The sequence below is a fragment of the Bos javanicus genome, chromosome 8, assembly GCF_032452875.1.
Source record: "Bos javanicus breed banteng chromosome 8, ARS-OSU_banteng_1.0, whole genome shotgun sequence".
NCBI lineage: Eukaryota > Metazoa > Chordata > Mammalia > Artiodactyla > Bovidae > Bos > Bos javanicus.
Window position 1 is genome coordinate 63,742,316 of NC_083875.1, and position 21,900 is coordinate 63,764,215.

General features: G+C 46.8%; 1 protein-coding gene across 5 annotated transcripts in view; it reads right to left on the reverse strand.

Annotated features, from left to right (window-relative positions):
* CORO2A (coronin 2A) overlaps nt 1-21,900 on the reverse strand; it is a 68,120-nt gene that overhangs the window by 19,231 nt on the left and 26,989 nt on the right. For 3 of the 5 annotated variants that reach the window (XM_061425776.1, XM_061425773.1, XM_061425774.1), the window contains exon 2: nt 6,064-6,264. In XM_061425776.1, coding sequence (XP_061281760.1) covers nt 6,064-6,264 — 201 coding nt within the window. Of the gene's footprint in view, nt 1-1,253; nt 6,035-6,063; nt 6,265-6,672; nt 6,948-21,900 lie in introns of those variants that run through there. The other 2 variants (XM_061425775.1, XM_061425778.1) reach the window with 2 other exon arrangements.

Here is a 21,900-nt window from a genome sequence, read left to right on the forward strand (position 1 = left end):
CTCAGGGCTCATAGGCAGAAGAAATGCCCTGGGGGGTCAATCAAAGAAGGCTTCTTGAAGGAGGATGCCTTTGAATTGGGGCTTAAAGACTTTGACCAAACTAGGATGAAGGGGAAGCATTGCAAGTCAGAAAGGCTGGGCCATACACAGATAGGTTTCAAGCAGAATGATTGTAAAGCAAACAGGAGGAAAGGTAGACTAATGGGTAGGAAGGCAGAGAAGTCCAGACAAGAGGGGACAGGTCACCTTGCATAGAGAGAGATGCACATGGAGAGATGGACAAGTGGACAGATGAGATGTGTCCTAACTAGAGTCGGTGAGACTTAGTCAGAGCGCTGCCCAGAGGAAACAGCTGAGCAGGGAAAAGATGACAGGAGTGTTCCCTAATCTTGTGAATACACGTGCTGCTAAAATGCAAATCATGTTCCCAGGAAGATTTAGGGAATGCATCATTCATCAGTCCTCCTCTCACATGCACAGATGAGCCTGGGGAGGGTCCACTGTAGAAGCCCACACCCAGGGCTGGAAGTGGTGAACAGTGGAGGCTATCTGATAACCTAGCTTGGTCACCTCCCGAGGTGGGGAGCCCATGTCCCTTCTAGGTGGCTTATTTCACTTTCAGACCTTGTTACAAACTGTGAGCAAACACTTCTTACTCGGAACTTAGTATAGCCTCCCTGTGGCCCTCCCCACTCCCCTTACTCTCCACTTCTGGTTCCAGCTCTGTCCTTTGGACCCCAAAGGACACCTCCACCCCACACCACCTCCCTGGTCCCAGGCCAGCTCTGTTCCAGGCTGAAGAGACTCTTAGAACTGGAAGAGACTTTCTCCCCCAAAGAAAAACAGTAAAACAGTCTAGCACACACCCTGCATCTCTACATTTCTAGAAGGGGAACCTGAGTATGGAGGGAACAGGTGTATGCTGTGGAGGGCTCTGAGGCTTACAGTGTCAGCTGGGATGTGGATCAAGAGTTCTGGTGAGAAAGGCAGGACTTTGTGTGCAGGCAATGGGAGAGGGGGTGGGTCCTAAGAGTGACATGACATGACACAGGCTTAAGCAGGGTCTGGCTGGCCTTCAAGAGCACAGCAGTGAAGTGCTCCCCTCCCCCTGCTCCCAGGCACCTGTTCACCATGCGTCCCTTTGGCCCCCCAAGCCCATGCCCTCCTCTGGCCTGGTCTACTCCCAGCGGTGCTGCAGGGCTTGACCCCAGAGCTCTGCCTGTTCTTACTGGCATTCTTCCCGACCTCCACACCTCATAGCAAAGTCCACCTCCCATCTGATCAGGTGGGTCTGCCATAGGCCTGGTGCCAGGGTCCAAAGCCCAACCTGGCATGTCCCCCAGGCTCAGGGCGGGCGTGTCCCCAGACCTCCCCACTGAGCCTTTGTTCCCTGAGCACAGCCCTTGGTTGCCTAGGCTGCCAGCGCCACCCTGCAATGGGTTCACCCTGGGTCACAGGGTGGAAGAAAGGGACTGTGGAGTCACTCCCTTCGGGACACCTGACACCACATGGGGCAGCCTGGCCCTTCTGAGAATAAATCCCATACATGGTGGTAAAGCCAGGAATCTTCCGATCCTGTGCTAAAATAAGGAGTTCGCTAGCTTGTCCCTTCCTTTCTTCCTTTACTGACGTTCTCTGTGCCTGGATGGGACTTAAACCCTGGTAACTGACAAGGAAGCGATGTAAACCAGAGCCAAAACTCAGGCGTGCAGGTCGGCTGAATGAGAGTGGGGCCCCAAGACCATGTCCAGGTCTGGGTCCACACCGTTCCTGCTCAGGGTCCTTCAGACAGTCAGCTCCCTGAGCCTCGGCATCCTTATCCATATAATGGGGCAATACGTCCCATAAAACGGGCTAATAAAGGTGCAGTGTAAGCTCTGGTCCTGCTGACCACATGGAAAAGGGCCTGCAGGCCTGTCTGCCCAGGTAAGCACGGCACCATGGGACCAGCAAGGGTCCTTTTCCTCTCTCAGCCTCTCCCTCCTGCTCCGTCACACTGGATGTGGTTACTTAAGAAAATGTCAACCAGATGCAATGTGTGGACCTTCTTGATGCTGATTCAAACAAACCAGGAGCAAAGAGGCATTTATGAGGCAATCAGGGGCTTTTTCACATAATAGGAAATTGCTGTGATCCTGGCATTGTGGTTATGTCAGAAAAACCACATTTGTTATGTCACATCCTGTTATGTCAATAACAGAAAATGTTATTATTTTATAGAATTGCAAACTGAACTCTTTGGGGGTAAAATGACAGTCTGGGCTTTGCTTTAAAATATTTCAGGAAAAAAAAAAGGGATGGATGAAGCAAGCATGACAAAGTCTTCAAAATTCTTGAATCTGGGTGTGAAGAGTTTACGATATTGTTTTTACCTACCTTTGTGTTTGAAAATTCTTTTTGTAATGATAAAAAAATAAAGAACTAGAATAGAGCCTAGCTGCTGAAAAACAGCAGCATTAGCATCACCTGGGAGTAGAGACGCCAGACTTAACAAATAAAAAGAGGATACCTGGTAAAATTTGAATTTCAGATAAACAGCAAAGGACTTTTTAGAAGTTATGTTCCATGTAATACTTTACTTATGCTATAAAACTATTTGTGAAAATAGCTTGGCAGTTTCCTATAAAATGGAACATGTAACTACTTTATGATCCAGAGATTGCACTCCTAGGCATTTATCCCAGAAAAATGGAATTTACTTATGTGCACACAGAAACCTGTACACAAATGTTTATAGCAGTTTCATTCCTAACAGCTCCAAACTGGAAACAGTCCAGATGGCCTTCAACAGCCAAGGGTTCAACAAACTGTGCAACCACACCACAGAATACTGCTGCTGCTAAGTCGCTTCAGTCGTGTCCAACTCTGTGCAACCCCATAGACGGCAGCCCACTAGGCTCCCCCGTTCCTGGGATTCTCCAGGCAAGAACACTGGAGTGGGTTGCCATTTCCTTCTCCAATGCATGAAAGTGAAAAGTGAAAGTGAAGTCGCTCAGTCATGTCCAACTCTTCGCGACTACAGAATACTACTTGGCAATAAAAAAGAATAAGCAATTGATACATACAACAACCTGGATGGATCTCCAGAGAATTCACTGAATGAAAAAAGTTAAGCCCGAAAGGCTACATAGTGTATGGTTCCGTCTGTATGATATTCTTAAAAAGCAAATGTATAGAAACAGAGAACCGATTTGTTCAATCAATGAAAGTTTGTAAGTATCAACTGTGTGTGCCCACTGGGTGATATATGGGTAAGCCAAGTACTGGTTCTCCCCAACTCCTCCCACATTGCAAGTACAGTAAGAAGTACTACCAGAAGAACACAAGTGACTCTGATTCAAAGCACTCAGAGCATGGTATCCTAAGAAAGCAATGTGCTATGGAACATATAATAAAAAGGAGAATGCTCTGGACATTTGGAGGAGGGGGGAAAAGTGACTATTCATGAACATGGCATACATTTCCATTTACTTAGGTCATCATTATTAGCCTGTCAATGATGCTCTGTAATTTTCTCCTATTCAGTGTTGCTTATTAATTCCTGGGTATCTACTCTTCTCATTCTACTGGAAATATTTACATTTTTCTAAGCACTCTTGTTATGTAAAAATGCAATTCTGACTTGGATTCTGATTTTTCATCCAGACACCTTCCAAACACTGATTATTTTTCCTAGTAATTTGACTCTATGTTCTTCTGGTTTTCTATGTAGACAATCACATCAGTAAACAATATGGTTTTATCTCTTCCTTTTCAATCCTTATACCTTTAACTTATTTTTCTAGTCTTACTATGCAGGCCAGCACGTTTTATATTCTTTTTTTTTTGGGGGGGGGGTGTTAGTTCCCTGACCATGGGTCATACGACATAATGAACTGAGGATACAACATCACTTATTTAATATTCTTGCCAAAAATGTATGACATGAATCTAATCACAAGAAAACAATAGGTCAAATTCAATTTTAGCAACATCCTTCAAAACAGCTGGGCTTTACAGCTTTGAAATGTCAATATTATGAAATGAAGTAGACTAGTCTAATGAGTAAACTGACAACTAAATATAATGCATGATCCTGGGTTAGACTTGACCAGAAATAAAATTTTTTTATACACACATACAGAGAGAACGATATTAAAAAAAAGACAAAAAGTAAATTTGGCAGAATCTTAACAACCAGTGAATCTTGGTGAAGGATAATCATTTATTCAACTATTTTTGCAACTTTTCTGTAGGGTTGAGAGTCTTTCAAAACAAAAGGTTTAAAAAATTCTGTTTCCTAGAAGACAAGAGCCAGGTGGGGTGGGACAGGAGAGGCTGTGGTGCTACTTCCCTAGTGGCTCAGTGGTAAAGAATCCACCTGCCAGAGCAGGAGATACGGGTTCAATCCCTGATCTGGGAAGATCCCACATGCTGCAGAGCAACTAAGCCAAATGCAGCACAACCATTGAGCCTGTGAGCCTTAGAGCCCGTGCTCTGCAACAAGAGAAGCCACTGCAATGAGAAGTCCGAGCACCGTGACTAGAGAAAAGCCCATGCACGGCAACTGAGCACAGCAGAAAATACATAAATTAAAAAAAAATTCTGTGTCCTATGTTAGTGAAGATCCCTTTTCCTAGTTTGCAAAGAATTTTTATTTTGATCATGAATGGGTACTGAATTCTGTGTGTGTGCATGCTCAGTTACTCCAGTCGTGTCTGACTCTTTGCAACCCCAAGGACTGAAGCCCGCCAGGCTCCTCTGTTCGTGGGATTCTCCAGGCAAGAATACTGGAGTGGATTGCCATTTCCTCCTCCTGGGGAACTTCCCAACTCAGGGATCAAACCCATGTCTCCTGCGACTCTTGCATTGGCAGGCAGATTCTTTACCACTGAACTGCCTGGGAAGCCCAATATAAGCATTAGTACTGCAAATTTCCCTTGAAACACCACTTCCCTGCATCCCCATAATTTTACTGATATATTTCATGTTCATTCATGTCCAAGTATTTTTAAATTTCCATTTTGATTTCTTCTTTGATCTAGAAGTTGTTTAGAAAGGTGTTTTTATTTATTATTATTATTTTTTTTTGGCCAGGCTGATCGGCTTGTGGAATCTTAGTTCCCCGGCCAGTGATTGAACCTGTGCCCCCTGAAGTGGAAACATGGAGTCTTAACCAATGGACCACCAGGGAAGTCCCTAGAAAGGTGTTTTTAAACTTCTAAATGAATGAGAGTTTAAAATTTCTCTTTCGTTATTTATTTCTAACTCAACTGCATTGGGATCAGAAAACGTGATCTATGAATCCGTTTTATGTGTGGTTTTAACTTCTAAAGTCCTTTAGAGCTCTAAGTCTGTTGTTTGTTTTTTCAGCTGATGCTTACTCATGCTTACTTACATGCTTGGTAGCTCTCAGCTTATGAACTTCCCTAATCTTAATCTGTGGGAGTCCTGTTGACACTGAGATACTTTTCTCTGGAGAAACTTTCTGCTTCTGCCGAAAACCAGCCCTCCAAGTCCCTTCAGAGATGCTGCCTCAAGGCAGAGACTCAGGATCCTGAAAAGATCTGCTGTTAAAATTAATCTATATGAAACTGCCATTTTGGGAATCAAAGTCTGTTAAATATCAGCAATTGCATATGTCCCAACTTTTGCTGTCAACGATTGCCACAAGACAAGCCTGTTCTTCCTGTTCACTTGCTGCTTAGCTCTCCTACTTAGATTCCGCCTCAAGGTCCTGTTCTCTCTTGGAGAGAGGAGCTGGCTTTGGAGACTTCCCCAATGTCTCGTGAGCCCGGCAATGCATTTAATGTTATTCAGGAATGAATTTGCAGTGGAGTCCTAAATGTAAGACTCCTCATAGGAGTCCTAAACAATTGCAAGAAGCTGAAATCCCAGGAGAGGAATACTTTTCCAATGAAGAAACCAAGACTGAAAGGGGTGAAATGACTTATTCATGGTCACACATCAGGGCTAGGACTTGAACCCATGTATGGAATCCAAACTGAGGCTCTTTCTACTTTCCCTCTGTCCTGTGCTGCCTCCAGAGAGCTGTTTGGGTCTGGGCCTAGCAGGCGTCCTTACCTGGTGCAAGGGGATGACGAGGAAGGCACCCCCACCAGTACACTCAGTCACGACTGCAATGAAATGGGGGTTCACAGCGCAGAAATGATTGTCTTGGACGCTGTGGGTGATGGGCACAGAGTCGTAGCAGTTCTCCTTGCTGGCTGGTTTGCCAAAGACGTGGCGGAACTTGGAGCTCCGGTACTGGGGGTGCCATGACATCTGTGAGAGACAAGTGGGACAGAAGAGACATGAGGTTCGCCAACTGAGAATAGGACATACGGAGTCTCACCTCCTCTCAAGGTGAGGGTGTGAGCAGAACAGTGGTCAGTTCTATGAGGACAGTGGCGTGCTAGGAAAGGTGCCCAGGTGAAAAGGCTAGAATTGTGGCTATTTAGAAGGGCCTGGTGAGATGGTGTACAAGTACTACTGACCTGTTTGCTTTTCATTCCTTCGAGTGCAAACACAAAAAAGCAGAAAAACTGGAGAGAACTCACCCCACTCCTTTCCTTATCCAACACCTTACCAGACAGCCCAGCCTCCCTACTGAGCCCAGCCCAGCTAAGTGCGTTAACACTGCATCCTCTGGAGCCAGCCTGCCCGAGGTTCCAATTCCAGTTCTGCGCTTACCAGTTGGGTGGGCAAATAACAATTTCTGAAGTCTTGGTTTGCTTATTTATAAAATGGGGATAAAGAAAGTATCTGTCTCAGATGCATCATGAGATTAAGTGAGATGATACACTAAGATCCCTTGCTCAATAGTAATAATTACTAGCACTATTATCATCCAGGCATCTTGGCCTTCCCTCACTCCTCATCCAGTCTTCTATTTGTTCACTCAATATGGACTGAGCACCACAGTGCGACTAGGCCCTGTGCCAGACACTGGGGGTTTGGAGAGAGCAAGCCTGAGCCCAGCCTTACAGGAGACAAGAGTCCCATGAGTGAGCCATTAGGGGAGTCTGAGCCACGGGGACCCAGTGTATCATAGGTAATAATGGAGGTTTGTACATGGCAGCCAGGGAGGACTTGCTGGCCACGGGGACCCAGTGTATCATAGGTAATAATGGAGGTTTGTACATGGCAGCCAGGGAGGACTTGCTGCCCTCAGAGGAAGTGACACGTGAGCTGTGATTTGAAGGATGAGTAGGAATTGGCCATGTAAGCTAGACCAGGGTAAGCTGGGGAAAAGGTGTCCTAGGCAGATGGAACAGCCTGGGCAAAGGCCCTGAAACAGAGGCCAAAATGGAATGTTTGGAGAACTATATATGCTATATACGTAAGATTAGCAAGATGCTAAAAAGAAAAATAAACACACACACACGTATCCATGTAAACTGGATGACATGAATGAGGAGAACGGAAGCTGGAGGGGTAAGCAGGGCTATATCATGAATGGCCTTAAGAGGACCCAGGGCTCATTAGTGGCCAAATCTACGGTGCCATGTGGCCTCCTCTTGCCCCTGCTGCTGCTCAGTTCAAACCCCTTCCTCTCGGTCTTGCTGACCCACTGGGCCCTCCCACCCTCTCTCCCCACGCAGCCAGAAGGACTGTTCTGCACAGCAAGCCTGGCTGTATTCCTCCAACCTAGGCCCCTACCTCAGAGCTCCCTTTGATGCTCCTCATTCACTGCTGCTTTATAGGATCAAGGCCAAACTCAGCTTGGGTCCCACCTCATATTCCAAGATCCCCTTTTTCTTGCTCATCTTCTAAACGGCACCTTCCAGATAAAGAACACCACCCAGTCTCCCTGGTACCTACTGCATTTTCAGTCCTCTGGGCCTTCACCCTTGTCTTTCCCTCTGCTTGGCTTGCTCTTCCCAGGCCCTGTTTGTCTGTACTCGTCTCTCCTCTACCCCAGCTCCCAGGTGGCCTCCACCAAAGCCAAACCGAGTAGCAGAGATCTCATTCTTCTGTCTCTCCTCCCTGCTCTGAATTGGAGTGTGGTGTCAGGGCTCCTCTACCAGCTTGCAGGTTCCTCAACGGAAGGCCTGGGGCTGCCCCAAGAATGCCCGGCACAGTGCTTTGCCCACCCCATGCTCCCAGGCACTTCTCAGGAAAAGGCATGTTTGACTGAGAGGTAAAGACAGGGCTGGCGCTGACCCAGCCTGGGTGGTCTGCCCTGAGGCTCTTCTGTGTGCTCAGTCCAAAGGCACAAAATTAGGCAGTTGACCTCAGGAGGTCACAGTGATCAGGGGCCTGACACATGAGCCAAGCCCCTTATACAGCACCAGGTGGCCCATCAGCCTCATGGCAGCAGGTCTGTCCTGTGAAGCTCAGACATTTCAACCCTCCTTTTGGGAGCTTTGCCCAAAACCCTGGTGGCATTTGCCAGAGCTACGGGAAGCAGCACAGAATGCAGGGGCTGCTTAATTAATGCCCATTTGATCCCAGAAAGGATGCGAGAAGCCTTACAGAAATAGAGAGAACACAGATAGAAGGAAATAAAAAGAAAAAGCCTTGGTGAGGAAATAGGGACAGAGGGATAATGCAGGAAAAAAGAGATCACTAGGAATGTAGAGGGAGCAAAGCTATGAATGTGGGTTGCCCGATCCTGTACACAGAGGAGGTGGGCCTGGGGGATTTGTGTCTGAGCTTCCTAGCTGTCAATTCGACTCGGGCAACAGAATCAAAAAGGGATTTATGTACTCAGTGCCTGTAAGACAAATGCCACCATTTGCTAAGGAGCCACATGGCTCTTCTCTACACCAGGTCCTGAGAGAAATAAGTCCTATAGATTGTCTTAGGAAAGAGGAGCAAAGATAATGGTCTCCCTTCAGTTCAGTTCAGTCCCTTAGTCGTGTCCGACTCTTTGCGACCCCACGGACTGCAGCACGCCAGGCTTCCCTGCCCATCACCAACTCCCGGAGCTTGCTCAAACTCATGTCCATCAAGTTGGTGATGCCATCCAACCATTTCATCCTCTGTCATCCCCTTCTCCTCCCACCTTCAGTTTTTCCCAGCATCAGGGTCTTTTCCAATGAGTCCGTTCTTCGCATCAGGTGGCCAAAGTATTGGAGTTTCAGCTTCAGCATCAGTCCTTCCAATGAATATTCAGGACTGATCTCCTTTAGAATGGACTGGTTGGATCTCCTTGCAGTCCAAGGGACTCTCAAGAGTCTTCTCCAACACCACAGTTCAAAAGCATCAATAGATTCAAGGGATTAGATTTGATACAGTGCCTGAAGAACTATGGACAGAGTTTCGTGACATTGTACAGGAGGCAGGGATCAAGACCATCTCCAAGAAAAAGAAATGCAAAAAAGCAAAATGGTTGTCTGAGGAGGCCTTACTAATAGCTGTGAAAAGAAGAGAAGCGAAAAGCAAAGGAGAAAAGGAAAGATATATCCATTTGAATGCAGAGTTCCAAAGAATAGCAAGGAGACATAAGAAAGCCTTCCTCAGTGCTCAGTGCAAAGATAGAGGAAAACAATAGAATGGGAAAGACTAGAGATCTCTTCAAGAAAATCAAAGATACCAAGGGGATATTTCATGCAAAAATGGGCTCAATAAAGGACAGAAATGGTAGGGACCTAACAGAAGCAGAAGATATTAAGAAGAGGTGGCAAGAACACACAGAAGAACTCTGCAAAAAAGATCTTCATGACCCAGATAATCACGATGGTGTGATCGCTCACCTAGAGCCAGACATCCTGGAATGCGAAGTCAAGTGGGCCTTAGAAAGCATCACTACGAACAAAGCTAGTGGAGGTGATGGAATTCCAGTTGAGCTATTTCAAATCCTGAAAGATGATGCTGTGAAAGTGCTGCACTCAATATGCCAGCAAATTTGGAAAACTCAGCAATGGCCACAGGCCTAGAAAAGGTCAGTTTTCATTCCAATCCAAGAAAGGCAATACTAAAGAATGCTCAAACTACTGCACAATTGCACTCATCTCACATGCTAGGAGAGTAATGCTCAAAATTCTCCAAGCCAGGCTTCAGCAATACGTGAACCGTGAACTTCCTAAGTTCAAGCTGGTTTTAGAAAAGGCAGAGGAACCAGAGATCAAATTGCTAACATCCGCTGGATCATGGAAAAAGCAAGAGAGTTCCAGAAAAACATCTATTTCTGCTTTCTTGACTATGCCAAAGCCTTTCACTGTGTGGATCACAATAAACTGTGGACAATTCTGAAAGAGATGGGAATACCAGACCACCCCACCTGCCTCTTGAGAAATCTGTATGCAGGTTAGGAAGCAACAGTTCGAACTGGACATGGAACAACAGACTGGTTCCAAATAGGAAAAGGAGTACGTCAAGGCTGTATATTGTCACCCTGCTTATTTAACTTATGTGCAGAGTACATCATGAGAAACGCTGGACTGGAAGAAGCACAAGCTGGAATCAATATTGGCGGGAGAAATATCAATAACCTCAGATATGCAGATGACACCACCCTTATGGCAGAAAGTGAAGAGGAACTAAAAAGCCTCTTGATGAAAGTGAAAGTGGAGAGTGAAAAAGTTGGCTTAAAGCTCAACATTCAGAAAACGAAGATCATGGCATCCCGTCCCATTACTTCATGGGAAATAGATGGGGAAACAGTGGAAACAGTGTCACGCTTTATTTTTTGGGGCTCCAAAATCACTGCAGATGGTGATTGCAGCCATGAAATTAAGATGCTTGCTCCTTGGAAGAAAAGTTATGACCAACCTAGACAGCATATTAAAAAGCAGAGTCATTACTTTGCCAACAAAGGTCTGTCTAGTCAAAGCTATGGGTTTTCCAGTAGTCATGTATGGATGTGAGAGTTGGACTATAAAGAAAGCTGAGTGCTGAAGAACTGATGCTTTTGAACTGTGGTGTTGGAGAAGACTCTTGAGAGTCCCTTGGACTGCAAGGAGATCCAACCAGTCCATTCTAAAGGAGATCAGTCCTGAATATTCATTGGAAGGACTGATGCTGAAGCTGAAACTCCAATACTTTGGCCACCTGATGCGAAGAACGGACTCATTGGAAAAGACCCTGATGCTGGGAAAAACTGAAGGTGGGAGGAGAAGGGGATGACAGAGGATGAAATGGTTGGATGGCATCACCAACATGATGGACATGAGTTTGAGCAAGCTCCGGGAGTTGGCAATGGACAGGGAAGCCCGGCGTGCTGCAGTCTGTGGGGTCACAAAGAGTCGGACACAACTAAGAGACTGAATGGAACTGAACTGATGAAATATTGCTCTTCACAGCATCGGACTTTACTTCCATCACCAGTCACATCTATGACTGGTGGTGTTTTTGTTTTGGCTCTGTCTCTTCATTCTTTCTGGAGTTATTTCTCCACTGATCTCCAGTAGCATATTGGGCACCTACCGATCTGGGGAGTTGATCTTTCAGTGTCCTATCTTTTTGCCCTTTCATACCGTTCATAGAGTTCTCAAGCCAAGAGTACTGAAGTGGTTTGCTGTTCCCTTCTCTAGTGGACCACGTTTTGTCAGAACTCTTCACCATGACCAGCTGTCTTGGGTGGCCCTACATGGCATGGCTCATAGTTTCATTGAGTTAGACAAGGCTGTGGTTCATGTGATCAGCCTTGATCACATGGTTGTTTGTGATCAAACACAAACACTTGGTTGGTCTTCTGTGATTGTGGTTTTCATTCTGTGTACCCTTTGATGGAGGAGGATAAGAGGCTTATGGAAGCTTCCTGATGGGAGAGACTGACTGAGGGGGAAACTGGGTCTTGTTCTGATGGGTGGGGCCATGCTCAGTAAATCTTTAATCCAATTTTCTGTTGATGGGCGGGGCTGTGCTCCCTCCCTGTTATTTGACCTGAGGCCAGACTATGGTGGAGGTAATGATCATTACCTCCACCATAGTCTGGCCTCAGGTCAATATTTCATCTGACAGAATGTGGTCCACCGGAGAAGGGAATGGCAAACCACTTCAGTATTCTTGCCTTGAGAACCCCATGAACAGTATGAAAAGGCAAAATGATAGGATATTGAAAGAGAAATTCCCCAGGTCAGTAGGCGCCCAATATGCTACTGGAGATCAGTGGAGAAATACCTCCAGAAAGAATGAAGGGATAGAGCCAAAGCAAAAAGAATACCCAGCTGTGGATGTGACTGGTGATAGAAGCAAGGTCCGATGCTGTAAAGAGAAATATTGCATAGGAACCTGGAATGTCAGGTCCATGAATCAAGGCAAATTGGGAGTGGTCAAACAAGAGATGGCAAGAGTGAACGTTGACATTCTAGGAATCAGCGAACTAAAATGGACTGGAATGGGTGAATTTAACTCAGATGACCGTTATACCTACTACCGCGGGCAGGAATCCCTCAGAAGAAATGGAGTAGCCATCATGGTGAACAAAAGAGTCCAAAATGCAGTACTTGGATGCAATCTCAAAAATGACAGAATGATCTCTGTTCGTTTCCAGGGCAAACCATTCAATATCAGAGTAATCCAAGTCTATGCCCCAACTAGTAACGTTGAAGAAGCTGAAGTTGAACGGTTCTATGAAGACCTACAAGACCTTTTAGAACTAACACCCAAAAAAGATGTCCTTTTCATTATAGGGGACTGGAATGCAAAAGTAGGAAGTCAAGAAACACCTGGAGTAACAGGCAGTTTTGGCCTTGGAATACGGAATGAAGCAGGGCAAAGGCTAATAGAGTTTTGCCAAGAAAATGCACTGGTCATAACAACACCCTCTTCCAACAACACAAGAGAAGACTCTACACATGGACATCACCAGATGGTCAACACCGAAATCAGACTGATTATATTCTTTGCAGCCAAAGATGGAGAAGCTCTATACAGTCAGCAAAAACAAGACCAGGAGCTGACTGTGGCTCAGACCATGAACTCCTTATTGCCAAATTCAGACTTAAATTGAAGAAAGTAGGGAAAACCACTAGACCATTCAGGCATGACCTAAATCAAATCCCTTATGATTATACAGTGGGAGTGAGAAATAGATTTAAGGGCCTAGATCTGATAGATAGAGTGCCTGATGAACTATGGAATGAGGTTCGTGACATTGTACAGGAGACAGGGATCAAGACCATCCCCATGGAAAAGAAATGCAAAAAAGCAAAATGGCTGTCTGGGGAGGCCTTACAAATAGCTGTGAAAAGAAGAGAAGCAAAAAGCAAAGGAGAAAAGGAAAGATATAAGCATCTGAATGCAGAGTTCCAAAGAATAGCAAGAAGAGATAAGAAAGCCTTCTTCAGCGATCAATGCAAAGAAATAGAGGAAAACAACAGAATGGGAAAGATTAGAGATCTCTTCAAGAAAATTAGAGATACCAAGGGAACATTTCATGCAAAGATGGGCTCGATAAAGGACAGAAATGGTAGGGACCTAACAGAAGCAGAAGATATTAAGAAGAGGTGGCCAGAATACACAGAAGAACTACCCAAAAAAGATCTTCACGGCCCAGATAATCACGATGGTGTGATCACTTACTAGAGCCAGATATCCTGGAATGTGAAGTCAAGTGGGCCTTAGAAAGCATCACTACGAACAAAGCTAGTGGAGGTGACGGAACTCCAGTTGAGTTATTTCAAATCCTGAAAGATGATGCTGTGAAAGTGCTGCACTCAATATGCCAGCAAATTTGGAAAACTCAGCAGTGGCCACAGCAATGGAAAAGGTCAGTTTTCATTCCAATCCCAAAGAAAGGCAATGCCAAAGAATGCTCAAACTACCACACAATTGCACTCATCCCACATGCTAGGAGACTAATGCTCAAAATTCTCCAAGCCAGGCTTCAGCAATATGTGAACCGTGAACTTCCTGATGTTCAAGCTGGTTTTAGAAAAAGCAGAGGAACCAGAGATCAAATTGCCAACATCCGCTGGATCATGGAAAAAGCAAGAGAGTTCTAGAAAAACATCTATTTCTGCTTTATTGACTATGCCAAAGCCTTTGACTGTGTGGATCACAATAAACTGTGGAAAATTCTGAAAGAGATGGGAATACCAGACCACCCCACCTGCCTCTTGAGAAATCTGTATGCAGGTTAGGAAGCAACAGTTAGAACTGGACATGGAACAACAGACTGGTTCCAAATAGGAAAAGGAGTACGTCAAGGCTATATATTGTCACCCTGCTTATTTAACTTATGTGCAGAGTACATCATGAGAAACGCTGGACTGGAAGAAGCACAAGCTGGAATCAATATTGGCGGGAGAAATATCAATAACCTCAGATATGCAGATGACACCACCCTTATGGCAGAAAGTGAAGAGGAACTAAAAAGCCTCTTGATGAAAGTGAAAGAGGAGAGTGAAAAAGTTGGCTTAAAGCTCAACATTCAGAAAACGAAGATCATGGCATCCCGTCCCATCAATTCATGGGAAATAGATGGAGAAACAGTGGAAACAGTGTCAGACTTTATTTTTTTGGGCTCCAAAATCACTGCAGATGGTGACTGTAGCCATGAAATTAAAAGACGCTTACTCCTTGGAAGGAAAGTTATGACCAACCTAGATAGCATATTCAAAAGCAGAGACATTACTTTGTCAACAAAGGTCTGTCTAGTCAAGGCTATGGTTTTTCCTGTGGTCATGTGTGGATGTGAGATTTGGACTGTGAAGAAGGCTGAGCACCGAAGAATTGATGCCTTTGAACTGTGGTGTTGGAGAAGACTCTTCAGAGTCCCTTGGACTGCAAGGAGATCCAACCAGTCCATTCTGAAGGAGATCAGCCCTGGGATTTCTTTGGAAGGAATGATGCTAAAGCTGAAACTCCAGTACTTTGGCCACCTCATGCGAAGAGTTGACTCATTGGAAAAGACTCTGAGGCTGGGAGGGATTGTGGGCAGGAGGAGAAGGGGACGACAGAGGATAAGATGGCTGGATGGCATCACTGACTCGATGGACGTGAGTCTGAATGAACTCCGGGAGTTGGTGATGGACAGGGAGGCCTGGTGTGCTGGGATTTATGGGGTTGCAAAGAGTCAGACACGACTGAGCGACTGAACTGAACTGAACTAAATGAAGATAACGGTGACCTCCTTCAAAAGGTCCCATGCAGGCACTGCTGCTCGAAGTGCCCCCAACCCTGCAGCAGGCCACACCTCCACCAGGGACTCCTGGACACTCATGGGCAAGTCTGGGTCAGTCTCTTTTGGGGTCACTGCTCTTTTCTCCTGGGTCCTGGTGCGTACAAGGTTTGTTTGTGTCCTCCAAGAGTCTTTTTTCCCAGTCCTGTGTAAGTTCTGGGGGCTCCTTGGTGGGGTTAATTGTGACCTCCTCCTAGAGGGCTTACACCATACGCAGGTCTATTGCACCCAGAGCCCCTGCCCCTGCAGCAGTCCACTGCTGACCCGTACCTCTGTAGGAGACACTAAAACACAGCTGTGTCTCAGTCTCTGTGGGGTCTGTGGGTCCTGGTGCACACAAGGTTTGTTTGAGCCCTCTTAGCGTCTCTGGCGGGTATGGGGTTTGATTCTAAATGCTATTTTGCCCCTCCTACCTTCTTGCTGGGGTTTCTCTTTTGCCCTGGAACCTGCGGTATCACCTTAAAGTTGCTCTAGCACCACGCAGCCACTGCTCCAGTGCCCTGAAGCCACCACTTTGGCAACCTGCAGGTAATTAGTGGCAACTGAGGAGTTGCCTGGGGCCTGGGCTGGGGTTAGCAAGTCAGCAGGCTCAGCTCCTGGCCCACACCCTTGTCTTGAGCAGCAGTACCCACTCCAGCATTCTTGCCTGGAGAATCCCAGGGACGGCGGAGTCTGGTGGGCTGCCGTCTATGAGGTCGCACAGAGTTGGACACGACTGAAGTGACTTAGCAGCAATAGCAGCAGCAGGGGAGGGAGGGGCATCTGTTTGTGGCCTTGATGCTCCAGACACTCCATCACTCCCCTTACATCCCAGCCGCCCTACAGTTAGTCCTAGCCTGGGCTTCCCAGGTGGCTCAGTGGTAAAGAATCCATCTGCCAACGCAGGAGAGGCAAGAAACTCCGGTTCGATCCTTGGATCAGGAAGATCTCCTGGAGAAGGGAATGGCAACCCACTACAGTATTCTGCCTGGGAAATTCCATGGCCAGAGGAGCCTGGTGGGCTATAGTCCTTGGGGCGGCAAAGAGTCGGACGCGACTGAACACATTAGTCCTAGCCAGTGCATCGTGGGCAGACGTGATGTGTCACCTGCCTGTGACCCTCCAGAACTCTTGTCCTCGACTGGAGGGATGAGCAGCCCACAGGTTCCAGATGGTGCAGATTCCCTCATCCTGAGTCCCCCAGGCACTCTGTGAACACAGTACCTCTTGCCAACTGACTCATGTTGGACACACAGCGTGACAGAGAATTAAATTTGTGTAGTGAACCACTGAGAAACAGCAGAGGTATTTGTCACCCAGCAGACCCTACCCCTGGTGGCTCTTGGGCTTCCCTGGTGTCTCAGCTGGGAAAGAATCCACCTGCAATGCAGGAGACCTGGGTTTGATCCCTGGGTTGGGAAGATCCTCTGGAGAAGGGAAAAGCTACCCACTCCAGTATTCTGGCCTGGAGAATTCCACAATGTATAGTCCATGGGGCCGAAAAGAGTTGGACACGACTGAGCGACTTTCACTTTCACTATCGCTTACCACTCCTGACTAACACAAAGAGTTGGATATGCCTTAGGACCGAACAACATGCACTGCTCCTGCGTGCATGTATTTATCAGTTCACGAGTGAGTTTCAGGACTCAGCAACTCAGAAAGCAGGAGTTTTACGTTCCCCACAAGCAGGTACTTGCCTGGAAATGAGTACTATAGTGGGCCCTTAGCACTGTGAGGCCTTGCCCACAGGCTGGGCCAGAGCACAGATCTGGGCCAGGTCTACCCCATGTCACTTGTCCCGTCCTGCCTGGTCCCATCCAGCTGGGTCCACATCAAAGCCATGGCAGGCCTTCTCAGGTGGAGCAGGCCAGCTCCCTGGGGCACAAAGCAGAGGGTGGCTCCTTCTGCTGCTGCTATCCCAAAGGTGCTTAGCGGGCCAGATGCCACAGGATTAGGCTCTTTGGGCTGAGAATTCCCTGCCCTGCAAAAAGATTAGTCATCACCTAACATCCTATTGAGGGTTTTTTTTTTTAAAAAACAACAAACTTTTTATTTTTTGGCTGGCCACGCAGCATGCAGGATCTTAGTTCCCTGGCCAGGGATTGAACCCACACCCTCCCCCGTATTGGGAGCATGGAGTCCTAACCATTGGACCACCCGGGAGTCTCCATTGGGTTTCTTTCCTACTGCCTGACAGTGGACTAGCTCGATGCCCCTACAACCCTCCTGAGGCCTGTTGTCCTCATTCGGTGCCGAGGGACCGACTTGAGCAAGATCACAGGAGTAGGAGCAGCGGAGCGGGTAAGCAGAAGCCACTACCTGGTCTAGACGCCCCTCTTCCCAACTCCTGCCCCCCTGGGACTTTTGAGAGAGATGGAGACATAGATAGGGCACAGAGACCCAGAGATTGTCCTGCCTGGCCCCAAGGGCCTGTCCTCCCAGCCCAGCCCTGCATCATTGCAGGGACAAGGGTTAGCTGCAGGGTGGCTGAAACCGAATCCAAACTGGGTGTGGTACAAAGCAGCATAACAGATTATTCATTAATGGTGCTGATCCGGGCTTCAGGGAGAGAATGAAATTACCTGATTTGGTCTTTGAATGTCAGGGGTGGGGAGGGTTATCCACCAGTTCCAGGCTACTATTGTCCCCTTAGTAAGCTTGTGTTCCACATCTAATATTTGGAATTACATTTTATTCTTTCCCTTAAAACCCAACCTTGTCATCAAGCTGCCTCCAGACACACCTCCTGGGAGGGTATGAAGCACTTAACTTCAGCCACAGTTAATAGAAGATTAGAATCAAAAGTTTCTTAGCTTCACAAAGTGAAAAAAGATGATCATAACTGTATTTGAAGGTGACCTACGAAGACCAAGAATTAACACAATACCAAGAATTAACACTAATTATGGATAGGTCCCAGATCTTGACTCGAATCCTGGGTTGACAGTTATGGAACAGGAAGGAAGAGGGCAGGGCACAACCTTTGAAATTATGTCACAGCCCAAGGGCACAACATAAACTGATTAGATAGAACCAAACTTGTCCAAGACAAGTAAACCTGACTGGACCTTGATCCTCAGGATACTCTCACTAACACATCAGAGCTAGCTGACACACCCAGAGGGGCCATGACAGTTCCAAGGTCAATCGTCAAAGACCAAAAAGTGGGCAATGGCCCAACCCCGGAAATCCACACCCTTTCCCCAAAATAGTTGGAATAATCCTCCCACTCATCAACCTATGAAATTACTCAGCCCATGAAAGCTAACCACACCATATCTCGAGGCTGCACTCACCCTCTGCAACGGCCCACACTCTGTGGAGCGTGTTTCTCTCTGAATAAAAGCCACTTCTCACCTACCAGTTTGTCTCTCACTGAATTCTTTCTGAGATGAGACATCAAGAACCTGAGCTTCATTTGGCTCTGAAACCAGGCCTGTGATCGCAGTTGGAAGACCATGGGTTTTGACTGGGTTCAAGTCCCATATATTGAGTTTTGGCTGGGTTGGAATCCCAGCACATGGGTTCAAGTCCCAGTCTGAGGTAAATGGTTTCAGCTTTCCATCACAGAGTTTATTTTGATCCTGGCTTTGACCCTAAACTTGACAGGAAGTTTCTAATTCACTCTCTAATTCCTTTCTAATTCACCCTCTCAGATCCCCCACCCTCACCCCCAGGACCCGGTGAGATATCTGGTTCAGGAAGCCAAGGCCCAGTTGAGGTCGAGGCCCCCCGCTTGCTGTCAAGACAGATCTCTGCCTAACCATGGAGCCCTCCTTTATTACCAGGCAGAAAGAAGAAACTACAGGTCTCAGCTACTTCTGAAGTCAGGCCCTGGCTTAGCTGTCACTTCTTGGCACTAGGTGTCTTTATTTTTGCCTCCAACAGGCCAGTGACAGGGTCTGAAGTGATGGGGGAGGGGGGTGGGGATGGGGCAGAACCCAGGGAACTGGGACCTCAGGGTCTCACCCCACAGGCTTAGTTTTCTTCCCTCTTTCGAAGCAAGGAGAGTCCTTGTTGCCCCCCACAGAAGCAGCAACACCAATTGTTCCGGTTTGTCCAGGTTGGGTGTGGGGTCGGTATTCCTGGGATGCAGGACTCTCAGTGCTAACATCAGGAAACTTTTGGACAAACAGGGAAAAGTTGGTCACCTTGCCACCTACCGTAGAGGCCTCCAGAAAACTTTTATCCTATTCACATGCAACAATTCTACCATAAATCATGAGTAGCCTTGACTCTGACAACTTGCCTATGAGATGGAAGGCTCCAGAACGACTTCTTAGAGAGCCCATCATACTGAATCAAAGAACACAACGTCTCTAAGCAGAAAAAGCCAAGGTCTGTAAAGTGAAAGTGAAATTGCTCAGTTGTGTCCGACTCTTTGCAATCCCATGGACTGTATGCAGTCCACCAGGCTCCTCCATCCATGGGATTTTCCAGGCAAGAATACTGGAGTGGGTTGCCATTACCTTCTCCAGGAAATCTTTTCAACCCAGGGACCGAACCCTGGTCTCCCACATTATAGGCAGATGCTTTACCATCTGAGTCACCAGGGAAGTCCCAAGGTCTGTAAAGAGAGGTGAATATGGGTACATGCTGTATACTCAGTTGTGTTCCCACTCTTTGCCACCCCATGGACTGTAGCTCCTCTGTCCATGGGATTTCCCAGGCAAGAATACTGGAATGGGTTGCCATTTTTTTCTCCAGGGGATCTTTCTGACTCAGGGATGGAACCTGAGTCGCCTGCATCGGCAGGCAGGTTCTTTACCACTGAGCATCAGGGAATAATTTAATTCAATCAGCAGGTTTATCCACTACTGACTTAGTGCTTATTCTGTGCCAATCCAAGGGCTGAGTGCTGGGGTAAGGGGGCAGTTCAGTCACTGTTCTCCACCTATGTGTACTTCTCAGGGATGTGGCTGAGAGCAGGAAAGGATGAGATGCCACAATCTTAACAGGATGCTAAAGCACAGAGCAGTGGTTTGCAATTTTGAATGCACATCAGACTCACTTAGATCATCCATTAGGGGACCCAGGCACCAGCTCTGTCCAACATGGGAGTCTCTAATCACACATGGCTTCTAAATTAAAGTTAAAATCAATTAAAATGAATTAAAATATAAAATTGGCTCCTCAGTTGCACCAGCAACATTTCAATTGCTCAGCAGTCACACATGGCTACCAGGTACCCAAGTGAACAATATAACTACAGAACACGCCCACTGTGCCTTTGTGACCTGGGACCAGTTACTTAACATGTCTATTTCTCACTAGAAAATCAAGCATGATAACAAATAACAGCTAACACATTGCTTACTGTATGTGAAGTATGTTCCAGGTACTAACTTGATCCTCACCAGGTAAGTATAGCTGTTAGGGAACTATTGACTGAAGCTGCTCTCCCTGGCCAGGCACAATATTGACCGCTTGCAATAGTTATCTCACAACAGGAGGGCCCAATAAGGAACATGTTATCTCCAGACTGAAGAAATCAGGAAGGGCCAAAAGGAGGGCGCAGACGCAAGTCCCTAATACATCTTACCAACCTCCCAGAAACCTTTGCACATTTGGTTTCCATCTTGGCTGAGAGATGCACGTGACACTAGGAAGGACCTTGAGTCAGACCAAATATGGGCACAAGGAAGATGACTGCCTGGAGACAACCCAGAAAGTAACCATTACCATAAACCCTGAGACTGCCATCCATGTGGCAGAGCAGTTCTCCTGGGTTCCCTCATCCCACTGCTCTCCCCTTAGGTGCCCCTTTCCAATAAAGTCTTCTGCTTTCTCAGCACATGTGTTTCCTTGGACAATTCATTTTTGAGTGTTAGACAAGAGCCCACTCTTGGGCTCTGGAAGGAGTCCCAGAGCAACATTATTATCACTACATTATTACAGATGAGAAAACTGGTAGGTTAAGTAATGTGCCCCAAATCATGCAGCAAGTAAACAGATGAGCTGGAATCCAGAACCCAGGAGTTTAGTCCTGGGTCGACACTCTCCTATGGGGCTGCCCTGACAATTAGAAGAAATAATCCATAGAGTACATGGACCAATGCCAGTGTACATTGTTCCCAACAAATGTTTGCTGTGAATGTTAGGGGAACCATTGACTGAAACCGCCCACACTGGCTAGGTTCCATAGTAACCACTTGCATGAGTTGTCTTAAACAGGAGGTCCTGGTAAGGAACGTGGAACTAACAAACTACTACCAAGTGGAAGAATTCGGGAAAGGTCAAAAGGAGAGAGGAGACGCCAGTCCTACCAACCTCCCAGAATTATTTTACTGGAATTTATCTTGGCTGGCAGGTGTGCAAATTGAGACTATTCACCTGATGCGAAGAACTGACTCGTTGGAAAAGACTGATGCTGGGAAAGATCAAAAGCAGGAGGAGAAGGTGATGACAGAGGATGAGATGGTGGGATGGCATCACTGACTCAAGGGACATGAACTTGGGCAAACTCCAGGAGATGGTGAAGGACAGGGAAGCCTGGCGTGCTGCAGACCATGGAGTCACAAAGAGTCGGACACGACTGAGCGACTGAACAACAAAATGTGATTTAGTACATGACAGGGACGTGCTGAGGGCCCAACATTTTGGGGATGTGAGTAAAAATCCCAAACCAGAAAGGGCAAAGAAGCCTGCTAGGTGCAGAATTCTGACCCTCAGTAATCATCACATTGATGAGCCGCATGAAAAACTAACAACCCCTGTGGATCCAGAAGAACCTGGAGATGAAAGGCATATATTCGTGCATGTCTCTGGCGGCGCTCTCTAGGGTACAAAAGCCTGCAGCCTCCTAGACTTCCCCTTAGCTCCAAAGGGCAGATTCAAACACTTATTAATCTTGGAGGTGAGGGAAT